The sequence below is a fragment of the Myotis yumanensis genome, unplaced genomic scaffold (genome assembly GCF_028538775.1).
Source record: "Myotis yumanensis isolate MYYU_CA2020_CCGP unplaced genomic scaffold, mMyoYum1.0.hap1 SCAF_3, whole genome shotgun sequence".
NCBI lineage: Eukaryota > Metazoa > Chordata > Mammalia > Chiroptera > Vespertilionidae > Myotis > Myotis yumanensis.
This window is the reverse complement of record NW_027223754.1, coordinates 189,811,852-189,833,919: the sequence shown is the minus strand read 5'-3', so window position 1 is coordinate 189,833,919 and position 22,068 is coordinate 189,811,852. Positions and strand designations below refer to the sequence as shown.

The following is a 22,068-nucleotide window of genomic DNA, read 5'->3' as shown; positions in this document are numbered from 1 at the left end:
TTCCTTGAGAGAGGGAAAAGGCAATCCAGCAGGAAATTTCCTATTTTGTTCTTTATGTTAAATTTCATCATTCACTAATAATTCTGTTAAGAATTAAAGAATTCTACATGCATTTCTAGACACTAAAGAATTCCAAAATATTTGTTTGTTTTATACCATGTTAAAGGTTAGTGGAGGAAAGAGAGTAATAAAATTATTTTACACTGAAATAAATAAGTTCACGAATTCAGAGTTTGTTGGGAACAAGTACTATTTTTACCTACTAAAGTTCTTTTGGCCTCATTCCTCTGTTGAGCTTTTTAAAATGTATAAATATATATATATATTTTATTGGTTTCAGAGAGGAAGGGAGAGGAGAAAGAGAGAGAAACATCAATGATGACAGAGAATCAGCTGCAGGTCCCACACTGGGGGTCGAGCCTACAACCCAGGCATGTGCCCTTGACAGGAATCGAACCCAGGACCCTTCAGTCTGCAAGCTGACATTCTATCCACTGAGCCAAACCAGCTAGGGATCTGTTAAGCTTATTGATGTGTATAAATCTTATGCATATTAAGTTAATTAAAACAATAATTTGGAACATGTTACTGTATTTATTTATTTTTATTACATTTATTGGGGTGACATTTGTCAACATGAACATATAGCTTTCCGGTGTGGGTTTCTGGTTACAAGATCTGTATATTGCATCATGTGCTCACTACCCAAAATCAAATCTTCTCCTGTCACCATGTATTAGTACTCAACTATGTTTAGACATAATAAAGTCAAATGTACTTGAAAATCCCCAATCTACCACTGAGCCAAAGCAACACTCCATTCTGAATTGCAAACAACTTAATGGAAAAAGGACTATATAAAAAGGTCTTAAAATTTTTAGATACCTTCACAGTTCTTCTCGTCTGATTTATCCTGGCAGTTTGCATCTCCATTGCATCTGAGGGCACCATCAATACACTGTCCACTGGCACACTGGAACTGGGACTCTGAGCATACAGGACAATTGAGTTCATCACTGTGGTCTTCACATTCAGTAAACCCATCACACCGCCAAGCCACAGGGATACAATCAATTTCTCCCGTGAAACAAGTAAACTGCTGAGGAGAACATGTTGGGGGCTCTTCAATGAACAAGGGGGGGAGGAGAGTGACAAAAACAAAATAATTGTCACGCAGAGGTAACATACCTGAGCGAAACTCATTTAATAGTCAATATATACAATCTTTTGCAGTCCAAGCAGAATGCTTCACAGCTGCTACTCAACACGTTATTTTTTTTTTAAACTTAGAAAAGTTAGAATAAGAGAGTCTTATAAAACCATCTTCTCAATGGTTTTTTGAGTGTATAAGCTCTTTCAATCTTTGTTCACAGAAATATATATTTTATGTAGCTTTTATAGTAAAAAACACTGATTTGGGGGGGCTACATTTTTATATCAGTTTATAATCATAATGTTTAATAGCTGTTATCAACTCAGTTATGTAATAATTTTCCTAACATTAGAAATCAGATTATTTTTAAATTTCTGTCACTGTAGACAACAGTCTTTCTCTTTCATTTGAATTAAAGTTACAGAACATGTTAATTGGCATTTAGACCTGCACAGGAAAATGATAACATATTTACCTCCACATGATAGCTCATCTTGAAGCAGAACCAAGTGCATGGGGCAAGAGCACCTTGTAGTACCATCTCCTTTTACAAGACAAATATGTGAACAGCCACCATTATCCTGAGCACAAGGGTGCTGTCCTGCAAAAAAAAAAAAAAAAAAAGTGAAGAAGGAATGAAGAAAGAGAGGGAGGGAGGAAAGACAGCCAGGTCAAAATCAATCATTTATGAATTACCAAGGACTTTTTTTACCACACATATATAATTCCTTGCTCCATCCCTACACAATCTATAAGAAAATGAGGACAACAAAACACTGTTTTTATATATGCTATAATAGGTAATATGCAAATTAACCCTCATGCCCTCACAAAATGGCTGCCTATGACCAGGCGGCAAGGGGGTTAGTGAGGGACGACCAAATGACTGAACAGCAGGCTGTGTGGGGCAACCAGGCCGGCAGGAGGGTTAGTGAGGGACGACCAAACGACTGAACAGCAGGCTGTGTGGGGTGACCAGGCCAGCAGGGGGGCAGTTGGGGGCAACCAGGCCGGTGGGGGGGGGGGGGGGCAGTAAGGGGTGAACAGGCCGGCAGCTGGGGGGGGGGGGGGCAGTTAGGAGCAACTAGGCCGGCAGGGAGAGGGCAGTTGGGGTCGACCTGGCCGGCAGCGGGGGGGCAGTTAAGGGTGACCAAGCCAGGGATCGGGCCTAAACTGGCAGTCAGACATCCCCCCGAGGGGTCCCAGATTGGAGAGGGTGCAGGCTGGGCTAAGTGGACCCCACCCCCGTGCACAAATTTCGTGCACCAGGCCTCTAGTTTATATATAAAATATCTTAAAGTATTTTAAGCAAGGTAATGATACAGCTCATGTTAATTTTGTGACTAAGAAAAGCTGATTACTGAAACTAAAAAAATGTGTAGGAAGAATGATGAGACTATATAAAAACTCTTCTAAACTACAGATTTTAACTCAGAAATTCTAACTTTCTAAAAAAAGATGATTTTACTCAAAAAGTATATATTAATAAAGAATCCAATGAAAAAACTTAAATTCACATGGAACTCAACCAATCAGAAATAATCAAAATTACTTGTTTAGTCAATTGCAAAAGGTAACCTGCAATGTGCCCTGGCTGGAGTGGCTCAGTTGGTTGAGCATCATCCCATACACCAAAAGGTGGCAGGTTTGATTACCAGTCAGGACACATGCCAGAGTTTCGACTCCAGCCTCAGTAGGGGGCCTGCAGGAGGCAGCCCAATTATTGTTTCTCTCTCACATCCATGTTTCTCTCTCTCCTCCTCTTCCTTCCTCTCTCTCTAAAATCAATAATAATAATTTTTAAAAAGATAACCTGCAATGTTACAAATGTTTAATTTCCTCATATTTGTGCTAAATGAAATAAATACACCATCTGGCAACTATTTGAAGTCTGTCTGACAGGTTGTATTCAATGAAATCATTGCTATGAATTTTCTACTTAGCTTGTGTTAAAAGTAACTGGACATCTGCCATCACAGAATACCAACATCTGATGTTGACACCCATTTGTTATCTGACTTTTCACTAACACATCCGTCCTGTTTTGGTGAGTGCTGATGAGCTTAAGGGAGTCAGCTATCTACCAATGAGCAGTGTGTTATACGACATCAATGTCCCAAAACAGACATCAGTCATTAGATTAGGATACATAACCAATTCGGCAGTGTTTCTCAACCTTTTAATTCCATGGCACTTTTGATAAAAATCTCATTCTCTTTAATGTTCTTAAAAATTTGAAAAAAAATGTTTTTCCAAATATAAAACCATATTTAAATGTTCATTTATTTATAAAAAAGATACCAAACCCCCTGGAAATTCTGAAAACCTCAATTGAGATCTTTTATCAACTGAATAACTTAGGCACTGTGTCATTACTACCTTATTCCTATTAAATGTTCTGCATGAGTTACATATCATAACAGAGAATGGCAACAATTCTAACTTTCTAATTCTTAAATACCTCTAAACTTAACTTCCAAGTTTATAAACAGTGACAAAATAATGAGGACTTGAACAAGCAATGGTGCTCTCATTCCTCTATTCTCCTTTCATATTACAATTTGATTTAAAGGCATTGTGCTGAGAAGGAGTTTCAATAGTTCGTTCTCTCTTCTTTCCGTCCCCTCCCCTCCCCTCCCCTCCCCCTTCTGTCTCTCTCTCTCTCCCTCTCATCTCACTCAAGGGTATTTTCCCCATTGATTTTGAGAGACAGAGAAACAGACAAGAGAGACAGACAGACAGACTTCAAAGTGAGAGACACATCGATAGGTTGCCTCTTGCACATGCCTCACCCAAGGCCAGGGATCAAACCTGCAACCCAGGTATGTGCCCTTGATGGGGGGTTGAACCCGATACCCTTCAGTACGCTGGTCCATGCTCTAAACATTGAGCACACAGGCCAGAGATCAAAACTACAATCATGTAAGACCTATAGTAATTATTGCTATGAAGGTATTTTTGATTACAGACACCTATTAACAAGGAAATAGTCCAAGATGATCAGCCATTTTGGAGTTTTCAGTAAGATAAAAAGAATATTTATGGCTACTTTTTTAAAGCTCAGAGTTGAAAACTTTATCCAAGAGGGGAAAAAACCAAGCACTTATTAGAGCACAGTATTCCAAGTTTACCTACAGATTTTAGCTTGCTTTTGCTCAAGATAAAGTTATTCCATTATAACTATATCCATCATTATATAACTTTTGCTTTAGTTTGAACTATGGGGTATACAAAGAATGAAATATATGTTTTATATCAGTATTCTTAAAGGGGCTGAAGGAGAGAAAGAAAGGGCATCACAAGCAGAGTGTCTGTTGTACCTGAGAAAATTTTTGAAAATGAGCAAGACCATTCCATTCCCCCATTCCTATTTTATGGAGAAAAAGATTAAGCTTAATTTAAAAAGCTCCCAGATGAATTTAATGTAAGGCTGTAAAAGCACAAAGTTAGCCCTAGCCAGTTTGCTCAGTGGCTAGAGCGTTGGCTCTTAGACTGAAGGGTCCTGGGTTCAATTCCAGTCAAGGGCAAGTACCTTGATTGCAGGCTCGATCCCTGACCCCGGTTGGGGCGCGTGGGGGAGGCAACTAATCGAAGTGTCTCTCTCACCTTGATGTTTCTCTCTCTGTTTCTTCCCTTCCTTCCACTCTCTCTAAAAATCAATAGAAAAAATATCTTTGGGTGGGGATTAAAAGTAAATAAATAATGTTTTTAAAAAGGCAAAAACACAAAAGAACATCTAATTATTATCTTAACTTCTTATAACAAACAGAAATCCTACAATGAGCAGTACATCCTCAGCACTTACGATATTCCTGAAGGTTCAGCTCCTTTACGGCATGAATGTCACTAAGCTGGGCTATTCGAGCCTGGACTTTGGTTCTACCCTCTCGACCTGTCATGTCAATTTTTTCAATCATTTGCTGCTGCTTATCAATCCAATAGAGCCAATTTTCAAACACAGTCAGTCCCACGGGCTGCAAGATATTGGAGTCTTCTAATACTATCCGGTTGGCACCTTGGAAAAAAGAACATTCACCAGAAATAATTCATGTGGGCTAAGTCATATATTCACAATTATTTATTGAAAAAATCAGATTCTAAAAGTTCTGAAAAGGAAAATATAAACTCTCTACCACAAAACTTCAGAATCATTCTTAGAAGATATATACATACTAGAAGATACATAACAGACTAGACATTCAAGTGCAATCAAGAGCAAATAAGTGTCCAATACATAGTAAATATTCTAATTCATAAAAATGTAAAAAAGAACAGAGCAGTTTTCAGATATTTCTTAAAGCTGAGTCCACTTTTCAAATTAAATTTCATGAAAAACTCTTACATATAAAAACAGATGAAAATGGTATTTCTCTGGATGAAGCAGGGGTGGTGAGCCCAGAGCTCTTTGCTCTTGGCTTCCCCACTCATGGAGCACACCAGAGGCATCTGTGAAGAACTTCACCCTCACCCCACTCAGGACGCAGAAAAACAACTGACTCAAAAGTCACCTGGTTCAAGCCACAGCTCAAAGTAGGAATTCTTCCTACAACATTACAGACACAGAGTCATCCGGACAATGAAGAAGCAATCTATTTCTGTTGCTGAACTGTGAGAAGGTTCTTTCACAGTGTGCTGAAATCCCATAGCTTCCCCCTCATTTAAACAGAAAAAAATATACTCATTCTTTTCCTCTTTCTCCTAATAGTCTCTCAAATAGCTCTATAATATATTCTCATGCTTACTAAGTGATGAGGTTCAATCAAAAAGCCATTATACTTTGAAAATATCAGGGAAAGTTCCAGAAAGGAGGCAAGCATAAAGCTAAACTTTAATAAATACAGAAAAGTAGGGAGATAGTCCAGATGAAAAGGCACTGCCTAAGTCAACATTCAGATCGACAGTGAGTTAAAAACAATGCTCCCTCCTACAAATCTACTAAAATGGTGGTAAACAAAATTAAGGTATAAACCCATAAAAACAAATAGGACAGAAGAGCAGAGTGACATAAAATTTAGAAGTTGGAGACCAGACAGATCAGATACAATAACACAGTATTCCAGGAAAAGCTAAATGCCTAGAGTTGGTGAAGCCAACAGCAAAATTAGCTGGCTCACAAACCAGAAGAGCCAGGTATTTTCAGATAGAGCAAAGGGAGGAGTCATGTGACTGAGGCTGAAAGAGTACCAGCTGAAAATAAGTATAAAAAGTAAGGCAGCTCCTGGATCTCCTCCCTCCTTTAGCAGAAGACTGAAGACATGCCTCCTAAAGAGGTTAAACTAGACTTCAATATACCAGGCAAAGACAAAAAGGTAGTGCCATACATAGAATTTTACCGGGGAATTACTTAAGTTTACTGATAATTGGTTGGACTCTCTCCAACACCCTTCTCCCACTAGACTCCAAAAACACTAGCATCAAGTTTTTATCCTCCTAGAGAAGACTAGAAGGTTTCCCAATAGGAAAAACAAACCACCACCAACAATGACCAAACAAAAAACCTGAGGTATCCAAAAGAAGAGAACTTTAGATAGTGCCATCTGGGAGTCCAATTAGAAAACAGCCAAGCACTTATTAGAGAATCCTTGCTTCACAAGCAGCAGCAATGTGAAAGTCAGCATTTTTAGTGCCTCACTTTTAAATACAAACAAGCAACTAATAATCGCCAGATACTCAAAGCCCAAGACAAACAGAACAAAAAAACTTACAGAAAAAGACACAATTAAGAGAAGAAAAGTCAACAGCAACAAAAACCCTTAAAGAACAGGATGCTTTTAGTGGAGGGAAGACATTCAGAGAAAACAAAAGAACCCTTGGAAATTAAAAAATCCAACAAGAGGGTTGAAAGATAAATTTGAAAAACTCCCCCAGAAAGCAGAACAAAAAGACAAAGCTAGATAATAGGAAAGAAAAATACAGCCATAGTCAAAAAGGCACATTTTAATAAAACTTCCAGAATGAGAAAACAGAAAAGAAATCATCCAAGAAATCACATTTAAAAACGCTTCAGAACTCATGGTATAAGTTTCCAAATAGAAAGGATTCACTTGGTAATCAGTTCAGTGAAAGAAAGAAAAGAGGGGAGCAGGGGAAGGATCACACACAATAGCACATCATCATCAGGTTCTAAAACACTGGGGAAACAAGAATGGATAAAAGCTTCTGAAAGGAAAGTAAAGGATCACATGTAAAGTCAGGAATCACAATGATACTGAGGCATGCAGGAGGCAGCTGATCAATGATTCCCTCTCATCATTGATGTTTCTCTCTCTATCTCTCCCTGCCTCTCTGAAATCAATAAAAATATATTTTAAAATATTTATATCTACACTAATAAAAGAGAAACATGGAAATTAACCATCACTCCACTACACCCACAAGCCACGCCCACCAGCCAATCAGGAACGAGTATGCAAATTAACCCAACTAATATGGCGACGGCCACGAAGCTGGAGTGAGCAGGAGGCTTGGGTTGTCCTGGGCGATGGAGGAAGCCAAGCTTCCCACCTGGCCTGCTACAAAGTTTCAATTATAGAAGATAGATAAATCCTAGATACCTGCTTCCAGCCCACCCTGGCCTCTGCTCAAGGAGGCATTGAAAAAAAAAAGAAAAAGAGGAGAGGCTGGGAGCTTGGGTCGCCGGAGGGGGCGTGGCCAGCCTGAAAACGGCCATCAGCCCCTCACCCAGGCTAACCAGGCACCCCAATGGGACCCCCCACACTGAAGGGGCTGTGGGTAGCCTGAACACGGCCCTCAGCCCTATCACCCAGGCTGGCCACACCCTCATGGGGTGAGGGTCCCCACTGGGGGGCTTGACCAGCCTGCAAACAGCCATCAGCCCCTCACCCAGGCTGGCCAGGCACCCCAGTGTGGACTCCCACCCTGAAGGGGGTGTAGCCAGCCTGAAAAAAGCCCTCAGCCCCTCACTCAGGCTGGCCAGGCACCCCAGCAGGACCCCCACCCAGATCCGGGACACCCTTCACAGCAAATCAGCCGGCCCCACCCATGTACCAGGCCTCTATCCTATATAGTAAAAGGGTAATATGCAAACTGACCCTAACAGCAGAACGACTGGGAATGACTTGTCACTATGATACACACTGACCACCAAGAGGCAGACGCTCAATGCAGGAGCTGCTCCCTGGTGGTCAGTGCGCTTCCACAGGGGGAGCTCTGCTCAGCCACAAGCCAGGCTCCCGCCTCCTCAGCAGCGCTAAGGATGTCCGACTGCAGCTTAGGCCTGCTCCCCACTAGCAAGTGGACATCCCCCAAGAGCTCCCGGGCTGCCAGAGGGATGTCTGACTGCCAGCTTACGCCCGTTCCCCCGGGGAGCGGGCCTAAGCCAGCAAGTGGACATCCCCTGAGGGGTCCCAGACTGCGAGAGGGCACAGGCTGGGCTGAGGGACCCCCCCAAGTGCACAAATTTTTGTGCACCGAGCCTCTAGTATTTAATAAAAAGAGAAGTTCAGCAGTATGCTTTCAATTCAAAAGAAAAAAAGATGGATTGTTTGATGCTTCTGTATGTATTGAAACAATGTTTACATTAGACAAAATTAACTTCAGGGAGGAAAATAACCACAAATAACAAATAATTAAGTATAAACTTAAAAATTATGATATAACTGTTGGGAGGCTGGGAGGCGAGTTTATATGTGTATTTTGGGGAATCTATGGCTCAAGATAGCAAAATCTTTATCTTCCATCAAAGGCAGTCAACTTGCAATGTATAAAATTAAAAAACTGAGAAATAGTAGTTTTAAGCAAGTTATTTTAAGAGAACTGAAGGTGGATGTCTCTGAGAGTGGGAATGAGTAGAACAGATCTGTTTTTCTGTTATAAGCCAAGTGGAATCATTTGATTCCCATAAATATTTACATGTAATACTTTGATGGCAAACTTAAAACAGTAATAATAAGATTAAAAATGATTCATTGGTGGTGGTAAAAGGATGGACTCAAGTGGACAATCAGAGAAAAAGACAATATAAAAACATGCTTATTTATTCAACAAACAAAGCATGTACTAGGCAATCCAGTACAAAAGGTTTGGTGGGAGACTAAAATAATTAAGTTGAGCCCAGCCGGTGTGGCTCAGTGGTTGAGCATCGATCCATGAACCAGGAAGTGAGGGCTTGATTCCCAGTCAGGGCTCATGCCTGAGTTTCAGGCTTGATCCACAGTAGGGGGTGTGTGGGAGACAGCCAATAAATAATTCTCTCTCATCATTGATATTTCTATCTCTTTCTCCATCTTCCACTTTCTGAAATCAATAAAAACATGTTTAAAAAAATATTAAGTAGAAAAAGACCCCATGATAAAAATGTATATAATTATCTGAGACTATATAAGGAGGAGGGAGGGAGGACCCAATACTAAACTAACCTTTTTCAGAAAACAGGAAAAGGGAAAATATTTTTATGAGGCAATGTAACCTTGACGGCAAAACTCCAAGTACATTATAAGAAAGGAAAATTATAGAGTAATCGTTCTCATGAACAAAGATGCAAACATCTTAAGTGAAACATTAGCATATCAAATCTAGCAATCTATACTAATAAAGGGATAATATGCTAATCAGACTGGATAGACCAGAAGTCATTGCAGACGTCCTTCCTGACAAAGCGGGGGCCTACATGGCACCGCCCAGGGTCCCGGGTGCCTGCAGCCGGCCAGAGGGAGGGAAGCCTGGGTCCTGGATGTGAGGGCTGAGGTGGAGACAGTTTAGGGGTGATCAGAGAGGCAGACGAGTGGTTAAGGGCAATCAGGCAGGCAGGCAAGCAGTTAAGGGTGATCAGGCAGGCAGACAGGCAAGCCGTTAGGGGCGATCAGGCAGGCAGAGAGGGGTTAGGGGTAATCAGGCAGGCAGACTAGTGGTTAGGGCAATCAGGCAGCAGGCGAGTGGTTAGGGGCGATCAGGCAGGTAGGCAGAGTGGTTAGGGGCAATCAGGTAGGCAGGCAGGCGAGCGGTTAGGAGCAAGCGGTCCCAGATTGCGAGAGGGATGTCCGACTGCCCCTGAGAGGTCCTGGATTGCAAGAGAGTGCAGACCAGGCTGAGGAACCCCACCCTCCATGCATGAATTTTGTGCACCGAGCAAATATAAAAAGGATACTATATCATGCTAAGTTTGGTTTATTTTAGCAAACTAAAAACAGAAGGGAACTTTCTTAATCTGATTTTAAAATATATATATATGTATATACATACACATACACACACATATATATATATACACTAGAGGTCTGGTGCACAAAAATTTGTGCACTGGGGGAAGGGGGGGTCCCTCAGCCTGGCCTGTGCCCTCTCGCAGTCTGGGACCCCTCGGGAGATAACGACCTGCTGGCTTAGGCCTGCTCCCAGGTGGCAGAGGGCACGTACAATCCCTAGGTGCAGCCCCTGGTCGGGCTCAGAGCAGGGCCGATTGGGGAGTTGGGGCGCTGCCCGTCATGCACAGAGCAGGGCGGATCGGGAGGCTGCGATGCCACCCCTAGTCACGCTCAGGGTAGGGCCGATTGGGGGGTTGGGGCACCGCCCCGTCACACTCAAGGCAGGGTCGATGGGGAGGTTGCGGCGCCACCCCCTGTCACACACAGAGCAAGGCCCGTGGAGGTGGGGGGTTGGGACGCCGCCCTCTATCACCCACAGAGCAGGGCTGATCAGGGGGTTGGGGCGCCGCACCCTGTCACACACAGAGCCACAGGGCGATCAGGGGGTTGGGGCGCTCCCCCCTATCAGGCACAGAGCAGGGCTAACCAGGGGGTTGGGGCACCTTCCCCTGTCACGAACAGAGCAGGGCGGATAGGGAGGTTGTGGCCCCGCCCCTTATCACACACAGAGCCGCAGGGCGATCAGGGGGTTTGGGCGCTGCCCTGTCACACTGATCTCGGTGTCACACTGATCCCGGTGCCGGGAGGCCTCGCGGCTCCGCTGATCCCAGTGCTGGGAGGTATATTACCCTTTTACTATATAGGATAGAGGCCTGGTGCACAGGTGGGGGCCGGCTGGTTTGCCCTGAAGGGTGTCCTGGATCAGGGTGGGGGTCCCGCTTGGGTGCCTGGCCAGCCTGGGTGAGGGGCTGATGGCTGTTTGCAGCTGGTCACATCCCCTTCAGGGTGGGGGTCCCCACTGGGATGCCTGGCCAGTCTGGGTGAGGGGCTAAGGGCCGTTTTCAGGCTGGCGGGTGACTGAAGCTCCCAACCGCTCATTTTTTTCTTTTTTATTCTGGGCCAGCTTTAGCTCTGAGGCTTAGCTCCAGCTCTGAGGCCTCGGCTGCTGAAAGCAGGTATCTGGTTTGTTTGGGTTCTATAATCGAAACACTGTTTCAACTCCAGCTCTGAGATCCCAGCTGGCTGAAAGCAGGTTTCTGGGGTTTTGTTTAGCTTCTATATTTGTAACAATGTTTCAAACTGCAAGCTCAGAGGCCGGCAGCAGCAGGCGGGAAACGTTGGCTTCCTCTGTCACTGGAGCAAGCAAGCCTCCTGTTCACTTCAGTGCCTGGCTGCCGGCCGCTATCTTGGCTGGCAGTTAATTTGCATATCACCCTGATTAGCCAATGGGAAGGGTAGCGGAGGTACGGTTAATTACCATGTTTCTCTTTTATTAGATAGGATACACACATATATATATACACACACATACATACATATTTACAGAAAAACCTTAGGGAACATAATACTTAGTCACAAAGTATTAAATGCTTCTCCCCAAATCAAGTAAACAAAAATCCCAAGGCTTCTATTATTACAATCAACATTGTATTGGGGATCCCAGCCAGTAGAATATAAGGCAACAAGGAAAAAAGACTAGAAAAGAAGGAATAAAACTCATTATTTGTAGATAAATGTTTCTGTAATGTAGAAAATCCTTTAGTTATAGCAAGGAGTCTGGAAACAAGCTCAATATACTAAGATGGACAGATAAACTGTATTTGCATAATACAGCTATAATCAAAAAATAAAATCTTAAAAATTTAAAATACGCTTTATCACTAGCATTCAAAAGCATCAGATTCCAAAATAATAATTCTAATGAAAGATGGGCAAGACCTTTACACAGAACACAATAATAAACATTGACAGAAATTAAAATTCCAAATAAATGGAGGGATATAATAATGTTTATGGGTTGGAAAACTAATATAATAAAGATAATAATTCTCTCTAAATTGATTTATAAATCCAAAGCAAACCCAGTCAAAATTCTAGTATTACTATTTCCAACATTTTGCCATTAATAGCAGCATTGCAGTTAATATTTTGTGCACATGTCTGAACAGGTCTCTATGGCCTTAACACAGTAGTGGAATTGCTATGTAATCTGGTATATATAGATTCAATTTGAATAGATATATCTAAATTGCTCTCCAAAGTGACAGCATCAATTTAAAACCCTCACCAAAAGTATAATGAGAATTGCCACTCCAGTATTTGGTATTATCAGACTTCTAAATTATCACCAGTCCAATAGTTTTAGAAGTATATTTCATTATTAATAAAATTTGCAATTCCCCGTTTGATATTGAGGTTAACTTATTGGTCCTTCATGTTTCTTGTCTGAATAACTATTCTTAGGTTTTGCTCATTTTCCTATTACTGATTTCTAGAAATTCTTTCTTTGGAAAAAATTTGGGGAGACACACAAAGGCTTCAAAATTCTCTCTAATGTTTTATTTCAAGAGAGAAAGAGGAAGGGAGGTTCAAAAGCAAATATGGCTGAACACTAAGATTTGACAAAGTTGAATGGTAGGAACTCTGTGCCTACTCCAGGCTGGAACCATTTCATAATTAAGGGTAGGAAAAAATTCACAGAAAAAAATGGAAGTTAATTCATTAAAGTGTTAACACTTTGCGGTCCAATTTTATTTTTGGAATTAAAACAGTCTGGTCCAAATTAATTGACAGGATTGAATGTTGAAGTTATCTGTCTCACTAGATGTCAGCTCGACGTTGGACCTGCTCCTAGCGCCTGGTCTGTCAAGTCAGCCTCCACATTGGACCGAAAAGGGTCAAATAATAATTTTATGGGTTTTTCCTTTTTTAATATTTTCTAAACTGTAATGAATGTGTTACTCTTATAACAAAAAATAAGTGTCATAAATGAAGAGAACTAGAGAAAAGGAGAGGGGGGAAAAACTCTTAAGGTTAGTAAAAGAGTCAAAACATTGATATAAATAGCAATATACAAATTAAAGTTGATATAAGAGATATAGGTGATTAGATGAGGGAAAGAATAGATTATGCTAGGTAAATGTGCACACACATGCAAAATGTATGCATAATTGTTAATAATCATAGAAGGCAAATGAAACAGAAGCATTTGAATCTGAAAAGACAGAATATTATTTTAGTTAAAAAAATTACAAATGTATTCAAACATAAAAATTCAAATGATAGTTCATAACAGCACAATTTACAATAGCTAAGATTTGGAAACAGCCTAAGTGTCCATCAGCAGATGAGTGGATTAAAAAACTGTGGTACATCTACACAATGGAATACTACGCTGCTATAAAAAAGGAATTTTTACCATTTGCAACAGCATGCATGGAATTGGAGAGCATTATGCTAAGTGAAAGAAGCCAGTTGAAGAAAGATAAATATCACATGATCTCACTCATATGTGGGATATAATGAACAACATAAATTGATGAACAAAAATAGATACAGAGACAAAGTAACACTGAACAGACCATCCAACCTTAGAGAGAAGGGTGTGTGTGTGTGTTTGTGTGTTAGAGATCAACCAAAGGACTTGCATACATGCATATAAGCATAACCAATGAACACAGACACTGGGGCGGTAAGGGTTATTCTATGATTATTTGCCTCCCTCGAATTTCGTGCAGGAGGGAGGGGGTATTCCTCAGCTCGGCCTGTACCCTCTCCAGTCTGGGACCCTTGGAAGGCTGTCCTACTGCTGGCTTACAGGGATCACGCCTAAACCAGCCATCGGACATCCCTCTCGCAATCCGGGACTGCTGGCTCCTAACCGCTCACCTGCCTGCCTGCCTGCCTGATTGCCCCTAACCACTCTGTCTGCTGGCCTGCTCACTCCCAACTACCACCCGCCACGGGCCTGCTTGCCCCCAAATGCCCCCCCCCCGGCCATCCTGATCACCCACAACTGCCCCTCCTGCTGGCTTGCTCGCCCCCACCTTCCCTCCCCGCTGGTCTGCTCGCCCCCAACTGCCACCCTGCTGGCCTGCTCACTCCAAACTGCCCGCCCCCACTGTCCTGATCACCTCCAGCTAACCCCCACTGATGGCGTGCTTGCCTCCAACTCGCTCCTGTGCTGGCCTGCTTACCCCCAACAGCCCCACCCCCCACCAACCTGATCACCCACAACTGCCCTCCCCTCTTGGCCTCTAACCGCCTCTACCTCGGCCCCACCACCATGGTTTTGTCCAGAAGAACGTCAGAAGGTTTCCTGGAAGGTCTCCAGGTCTAATTAGCATATTACCCTTTTATTAGTATAGATAGAAGCCTGGTGAACAGGTGGGGGTCGGCTGGCTTGCCCTGAAGGGTGTCCCAGATCAGGGTGGGGGTTCCCTTGGGGCGTGGGGCGGCCTGGGCGAGGGGCCTGTGGTGGTTTGCAGGCTGGCCACTCCCCCTTCAGGGTGGGGGGGTCCCCGCTGGGGTGGGGGGGCGTGGCCAGCCTGGGTGAGGGGCTGAGGGCTTTTTTCAGGCTGGCCACACCCCCTTCAGGGTGGGGATTCCCACTGGGGTGCCTGGCCAGCCTGGGTGAGGGGCTGATGGCTGTTTGCAGGCTGGCCAAGCCCCCGAGTGGGGACCCTCACCCCATGAGGTGTGGCCAGCCTGGGTGAGGGGCTGAGGGCTGTTTGCAGGCCGGCCACACCCCCTTCAGTGTGAGGGTCCCGGCTTGGGGGTGTGGCCAGCCTGGGTGAGGGGCTGATGGCTGCTTGCAGGCTGGAGGCCACAGCTGCTGGAAGCAGGTATCTGGGATTTATTTATCTTCTATAATTGAAACTTTGTAGCCTTCAGCGGAGCCCACAGCCAGCCAGGACAGGTGGGAAGCTTGGCTTCCTTCATCACCAGGGGCAACCCAAGCCTCCTGTTTGCTCCAGCTCCGTGGCCACCGCCATCTTGTTTGGGTTTATTTGCATATTCGCTCCTGATTGGCTTGTGGGCATGGCTTGTGGTGTAGTGGAGGTATGGTCAATTTGCATGTTTCTCTTTTATTAGATAAGATACATACATATATAGTATATGTATAGTGTGTCTGTAATATGTATATCCTATCTAATAATAGACAAACATGGTAATTAACCATACCTCCGCTATGCCTCCCATTGGCTAATCAGGGTGATATGCAAATTAACTGCCAACCAAGATGGCGGCCGGCAGCCACGCAGCTGAAGCGAACAGGAGGCTTGCTTGCCCCAGCGATGGAGGAAGCCAAGGTTCCCCACCTGCCGCAGCCCAGCTCTGAGCTGCACTCTAAGCAACAATGTTGCAATTATAGAAGCTAAACAAATCCCAGATACCTGCTTTCAGCCAGCCAGCCTCCGAGCTGGAGCCACCAGAAAGTTTCAGTTACAGAAGGTAAATAAATCCCACAATAAAAAAAAGAAAGAAAAAAAGGAGAGACTGGGAGCTTCAGTTGCAGGCTTGGCCCGCCTGAAAACAGCCCTCAGCCCCTCACCCAGACTGGCCAGGCACCCCAGTGGGGACGCCCATCCTAAAGGGGGTGTGGCCAGCCTGAAAACAGCCCTCAGCCCCTCATCCAGGCTGACCAGGCACCAGAGTGGGGATCCCCACCCTGAAGGGGGTGCGGGCAGCCTGAAAACAGCCCTCGGCCCCTCATCCAGGGTGGTCAGGCACCCAGGGGGGACCCCCACCCTGAAGGGGGTGCAGGTAGCCTGAAAACAGCCATCAGCCCCTCATCCAGGCTGGCCAGGCATCCCAGTGGGGACCCCCACCCTGAAGGGGGTGCAGGCAGCCTGAAAACAGCCATCAGCCCATCATCCAGACTGACCAGGCACCCCAGTGGGGACCCCCACCCTAAAGGGGGTGTGGCCAGTCTGAAAACAGCCCTCAGCCCCTCACCCAGGCTGGCCAGGCACCCCAATGGGGACCCCCACACTGAAAAGGCTGTGGCCAGCCTGCGAACAGCCATCAGCCCCTCACCCAGGCTGGCCAGGCACTCCTATATATTAAAAGGGTAATATGCAAATTGACCCTAACAGCAGAACGACTGGGAATGACTGGTCACTATGACACACAGTGACCACCAAGGGGCAGATGCTCAATGCAGGAGCTGCCCCCTGGTGGTTAGTGCACTCCCACAGGGGGAGCCAGGCTGACGGCTGCCAGTACAGCAGTGGTGGTGGGAGTCTCTCCCGCCTCCTCAGCAGCGCTAAGGATGTCCGATTGCAGCTTAGGCCTGCTTCCCGTAACTATGAGTGTAGATAGAGGACTGCAGAGAAATGAAAAAGACAACCAAATTATTTGATTTAGTCGCAAAATACCAGGAATGTAAAGATCATTTGAATATGCTGATGAACTTATGAAAGGTGAATACCAACTTAATGTACAACTAGACTTTTTTTCCTTCAGGCTATGAGACTACCCTGAAGATTTCTTTTTTAGCACAGGAGTGAGATGATTAGAAACCATACTTCAAAAAATTAATCTAGAAATCTATATATATAAAAGGCTAAGCAACCCTCTGGTAGGTATGATGCGCACTGACCGCCAGGGGTCAGACGCTCAACACAGGAGCTGCAGTGACTTGGCAGCAGCAGTTCTCGGGTGATGCCACCTTCTAATCAATTTCCTTTCAACGTGTATGAATCTGTGCACCGGGCCACTAATAGCATATAAGTTTCAGAGGCAGGGGATCAGCAGGGAGTAGACTAATCATATGTCAGAATTCAGGACAGAGACAATGTTAACATAAACTAGAGCAGAACTAGGAAAGGAGAAGAGATGCATTAGAAATACATTACTTACAGAGCCCAAATGAAAAATATTGGCAAGTTATTAGATAAGAGAGAGTAATCATATGATGGTTGAAGAAAAAAGTGCTTCCCAACCAACTTGATGCTGACTACTTTTGGTGAATAAAACTATAAAGAAAACGTAACAAAAATAACACAGTGGAAAAAAATACAAATGCTGATGAATCATCTCAATAACTGAAATCAAAATAAGGAAACATATTTCTTGGGTACCTGAGAGATCACTGCTTTCAATTCGCCGGAGATCTGAATCAGCCCAAAATAGCTTGCCCAATCTGCTATCAAGGGCTAAAGCAATTGGTTTACTTAAGCCACTAAAAAATAGAACCTCCCGTTCTGTTCCATCCAAAGCAGCTCTTTCAATTTTTGGAGACCTTTCCTGAAGATTGGTAAAATACATATACCTGAAGAAAAGGGAGGAAACAATGAGTTTACGAGAATAAGAAATCATACAAAATGAGAATATTCTTACTGATTACAACAAAAAGAGCTAGAATATTATAAAATCTTATTTTGAAATGTTTCAGAATATTTTTTAAAATGCCATGAGATATTTTTACTACTTTCAGTAATAGTAACAAAGGGTACACATAATAATTTCTGTGGGAGCTAACTTTTATGGATTAATAAAACAAGGTATAAGGGCACAGGCATGCCTACACTTTTGAAATACTACAATAAAATAAAACAAATAAAACAAAATAAAACCAGAGACCTGGACACAAAATTTTAAAATCCTTCCCTAATTAGTCCATTTAATAACTAAAAAGAGGTCATAAGAATCATCTCTTTTTTTTAATATACTTTATTGATTTTTTTACAGAGAGGAAGGGAGAGGGATAGAGAGTTAGAAACATCGATGAGAGAGAAACATCGATCAGCTGCCTCCTGCACACCTACTGGGGATGTGCTCACAACCAAGGTACATGCCCTTGACCGGAATCGAACCTGGGACTTTTCAGTCTGCAGGCCGACGCTCTATCCACTGAGCCAAACCGGTTAGGGCAAGAATCATTCCTTAGATTTATATTCTTTTTCCTATAACTCTTTTGAAGTCAGCTACTTTCCCTGCTGAATTCCTTATTACTTATTCAGATGCATAAACTTATTATTTACTAAATGCAAAGCTCTGTATTAAATGAAAGAAGACATTAGTTCTTGGCATAAAGAAACCTACATTCTAGTAGGAAATGTAAGACTGAAAACGAAAGTTGCAAGGTCAATCGGAAAGGACTAGGTAAGACTAGAGAGGCATAGATATAAAGTGCTGGGCATTTGGGAGAGAGGAAAAATCACATCTTGCTAGAAGTGGGGTAAATCAAGGAGATCTTCATGGATGATGTTGCAGTTCAAATGGTCGTGGAAGTATAGGCATAAGTTAGAATTAAAGCAATAGTGACTAAGAAAGAAAATTATAGGCAGTAAAATCAGAGAAAGCAAGAAATGCAGGGGCCAACAGATAGAGAATGTCAAGTTTTTCACAGGAACACAGGACACTTGAAGATAAATAACTAAAGACTGAAAAGGAAGGCTGATGAGGGTCTCAGATGCCAAGACATCTTAATGGTATTTAGTAACATACCCTTTCTCTGGGTTTACCACAATGGCTCGAGGTCTGTCTTGCTCGCCTTTTAGCACCACTCCAATTGATCTCCCATCTAGTCTTGTTACAGTAATGACGTTGGTGGCCTCACAAGTCCAATAGATGTACCGGCTATAAATATCAATGCTAAGGTCATAGGGTTGTATTTCTAGGTTCTGATTTGGAACTGAGCTCACAACCACAGTAAAGCCCTAGGGAAAGAAAAAGACACACACATAGAAAATTAAGCTTCAAACCAGAAGCCCTAAGGTGATCACTCAACAATGCTTACATTTATGTAGTCACTCATCTGAGAAGGAAGTCTCAAGGGACATTTCTTACTAATATTTTTTATGAGTAATGTGCTTCTTTGTTAACATGCATTTAATTTGGTTATTATGACATGGGGCAGAAGAGTGAGCTAAGGCCATATTAGTTTCTCTAAGAACCTGATATAGTGCATTGATTAGAGATGAGCGTGAGAAGGTGGCACTCTCTTTTATAGACAACCCTGCTACAACCACCGCTAGAAATATCTCAAAAGCAATAGTTCTCAAAAAGGGGCAACTCTGTATTTGCAAATGCCTAAACCAGGGCACTTGGCAATGTTTGGAGACACTTTTTATTATCAGCCCCTCACCCAGGCTGGCCAGGCACTCCAGCAGGGACCCACACCCTGAAGGGGGTGTGGCACGTCTGAAAACGGCCCTCAGCCCCTCACTCAGGCTGGCCAGGCACCCCAGCAGGACCCCCACCCTGATCCGGGGCACCCTTCAGGGCAAACCAGCCAGCCCCATGCACCAGGCCTCTATCCTATATAATAGAAGAGTAATATGCAAATTGACCCTAACAGCAGAATGACTGGGAATGACTGGTCACTATGACACATACTGACCACCAGGGGGCAGACGCTCAATGCAGGAGCTGCCCCCTGGTGGTCAGTGCGCTCCCACAGGGGGAGCTCTTCTCAGCCACAAGCCAGGCTGACGGCTGCCAGTACAGTGGTGGTGGTGGGAGCCTCTCCCGCCTCCTCGGCAGTGCTAAGGATGTTGGACTACAGCTTAGACCTGCTCCCCACTGGCAAGTGGACATCCCCGAGGGCTCCCGGGCTGCCAGAGGGATGTCTGACTGCCAGCTTAGGCCTGTTCCCCCGGGGAGCGGGCCGAAGCCAGCAGGTGGTCATCCCCTGAGGGGTCCCAGACTGCGAGAGGGCACAGGCCTGGCTGAGAGACCCCACTGAGTGCACAAATTTTTGTGCACCGTGCCTGTAGTTTCTTTTATACAAAGCCAAGCAAAATGAGAGCCTTTTTCACCTGTTCTATCTGAATAAATTATATTTTATTTACTTGGGATCTCTGAGGTAACATATTCTGTAATGAGGCTCTCTCATTTATTTACCATGTCCTTGGCTATATATAATAACACCTATAATTTCTCTCTACTAGTTAACAGCCTGTTAGATCTGGCCTACATAGTGTAAAGTACATATGACATAAACCACTATAACTATACCCCTAAATGATCCCTCAGCCGCCCTTGTTACATTATCACTTGCTCTTTTGTGTGAGATAAGCCATGTAAAAATCTCCCTAAATTTTAACACATTCAAAATCAAAATTAACTTCACTGCTATGAGGAAGATGACTATAATTATTTATAGTAATCCTAGTCTAATATTGCTTGGTCATAAAAAGAAAGCAAAAAAGTATGGGCAGTGGTATGTAAACCATGACTTGTATCTAAATATAGTTAAGATTGTTGATAATGTTTTCATTCCCATCCCACAGTCACCAAATATTTACCAAAACAAAACTGGATAATATATCCTAGCTATTTTAAATGTTATGAGGTTGTATTATGTGTTTTCTCTTTGAACCTTTTAAATAATAATAAACTAGTAACAGAACCATTATTTATTGAGTCCCTATCACGTAACAGCTAATGGGCTATGTGCTTTACATTCCATTCATCTAAAAACTTCATAGTAATCCTAGCGAGTAATAGACCTGCGATCAGAATCAAAGTCTTTATGATTTTGAAGCTTCCAAGACTCCATGTAGATAGAACCATAATGAACGAAAAAACTACATAAATGAATATGGGTGGCAGTGACTAAGTCATTACCAATATATGAGGATAAGTTATCCAAATACAATTTTCATTCCAATAGCATTATCAAAAATTGTATATTCAAAGATCATTAGAAGGGGGAAAAACTGCTCAGTCCAGAATTTGTTTTACGCGTGCGCGCGCGCGCACACACACACTCACACAAACACGCACGCACGTGCAGAGTCAATAAAAATAAAATAAGATGATTGGCTAGTCCAATTACTAGATGGAAAAAAAAATGGTTTTGTACTGAGCCTTGAATTACCTGGCTTCCATCTTCTTGTGCTTTTCGGATCATGTTTTGTCGTGAATCGATCCAATACAGTTGTTTGTCCAGTGGGTCATAGTCAATGGCCCGGACGTTCCGAAGGCTGTGGATAGGAAGGATGATGTCGGGACTCTGCTGTTCATCAATTACCATGCGGTTGATGGCGCTCTTCTGACTGAAGAGCAGGAAAGTAGTTGGAGCTTCAAGAAAGAAAAGAGCAAACCTGAAACACAGACTAAGTCCTGTATCACTTAAAGATTTGATCAGCCTGTAGCTATATCTCAAACAAAACACACATAAATGTTGAAGAGGTAAGACTGAGGACAAAACCCTTTGGTATCTGCCCAGAAACCCTCTTTAAAGTGACTCTAATCAGCATTCTTGTTCCCAAACCAGTTATAATTTACTCAATGACATAGCCACCTAGCCATTTTCTTCCTATTTTGTCCACAGTGGAATCATAAGAGACTTGAGTTCAGTGAAGCATTTGACAAAGATATAAAAGTCCACACTTGGCTTAGAAGATTTAGAACATATTCCAATGATCCCAGTTGCGCTCTCCATTATCTGGAGTCCATCACATATTGATTTAACAACTTTTAGCAATTTTAGTAGAACCTGTGTCTTAAGTAGTAAGAACACAAGCTGCAACAGAGTAGCTCACAAGTCTCGCATCCTTTTTAATTTAAAGAATTATGTTTTGGCAGTACTACTTTCTTGTAAAGCAAAAAAAAAAAAAAAGCTCTACATTGTAAATTTCCAACACAATAAGCATCACCTATACTAAGACACACATTGAGACTTAGAAGAAAGACCCCATAATTTTAGTTGCCAACTTTTCCTGACTGGGAAACAATATCAAATATATACTTGGCTCCTAGTATATTTTACTGAGTACTATTTCTTTTGAATCAAGTTTTAGCCTTCAATAAGATTCTACAATAGGTGTTCTAGAAATGTGAATTAAGACAAAGGCAAAC

General features: G+C 43.0%; 1 protein-coding gene across 3 annotated transcripts in view; it reads right to left on the bottom strand.

Moving 5' to 3' along the window:
* The window catches only part of LRP6 (LDL receptor related protein 6), a 138,068-nt gene that overhangs the window by 15,179 nt on the left and 100,821 nt on the right, over positions 1–22,068 (bottom strand). For 2 of the 3 annotated variants that reach the window (XM_070410674.1, XM_070410675.1), the window contains exons 13-18: positions 21,086–21,288; positions 18,709–18,920; positions 17,340–17,530; positions 4,959–5,168; positions 1,629–1,754; positions 886–1,122 (exon numbers count right to left, since the gene is read on the bottom strand). In XM_070410674.1, coding sequence (XP_070266775.1) covers positions 886–1,122; positions 1,629–1,754; positions 4,959–5,168; positions 17,340–17,530; positions 18,709–18,920; positions 21,086–21,288 — 1,179 coding nt within the window. The remainder of the gene's footprint in view (positions 1–885; positions 1,123–1,628; positions 1,755–4,958; positions 5,169–17,339; positions 17,531–18,708; positions 18,921–21,085; positions 21,289–22,068) is intronic. The other variant, XM_070410676.1, reaches the window with a different exon arrangement.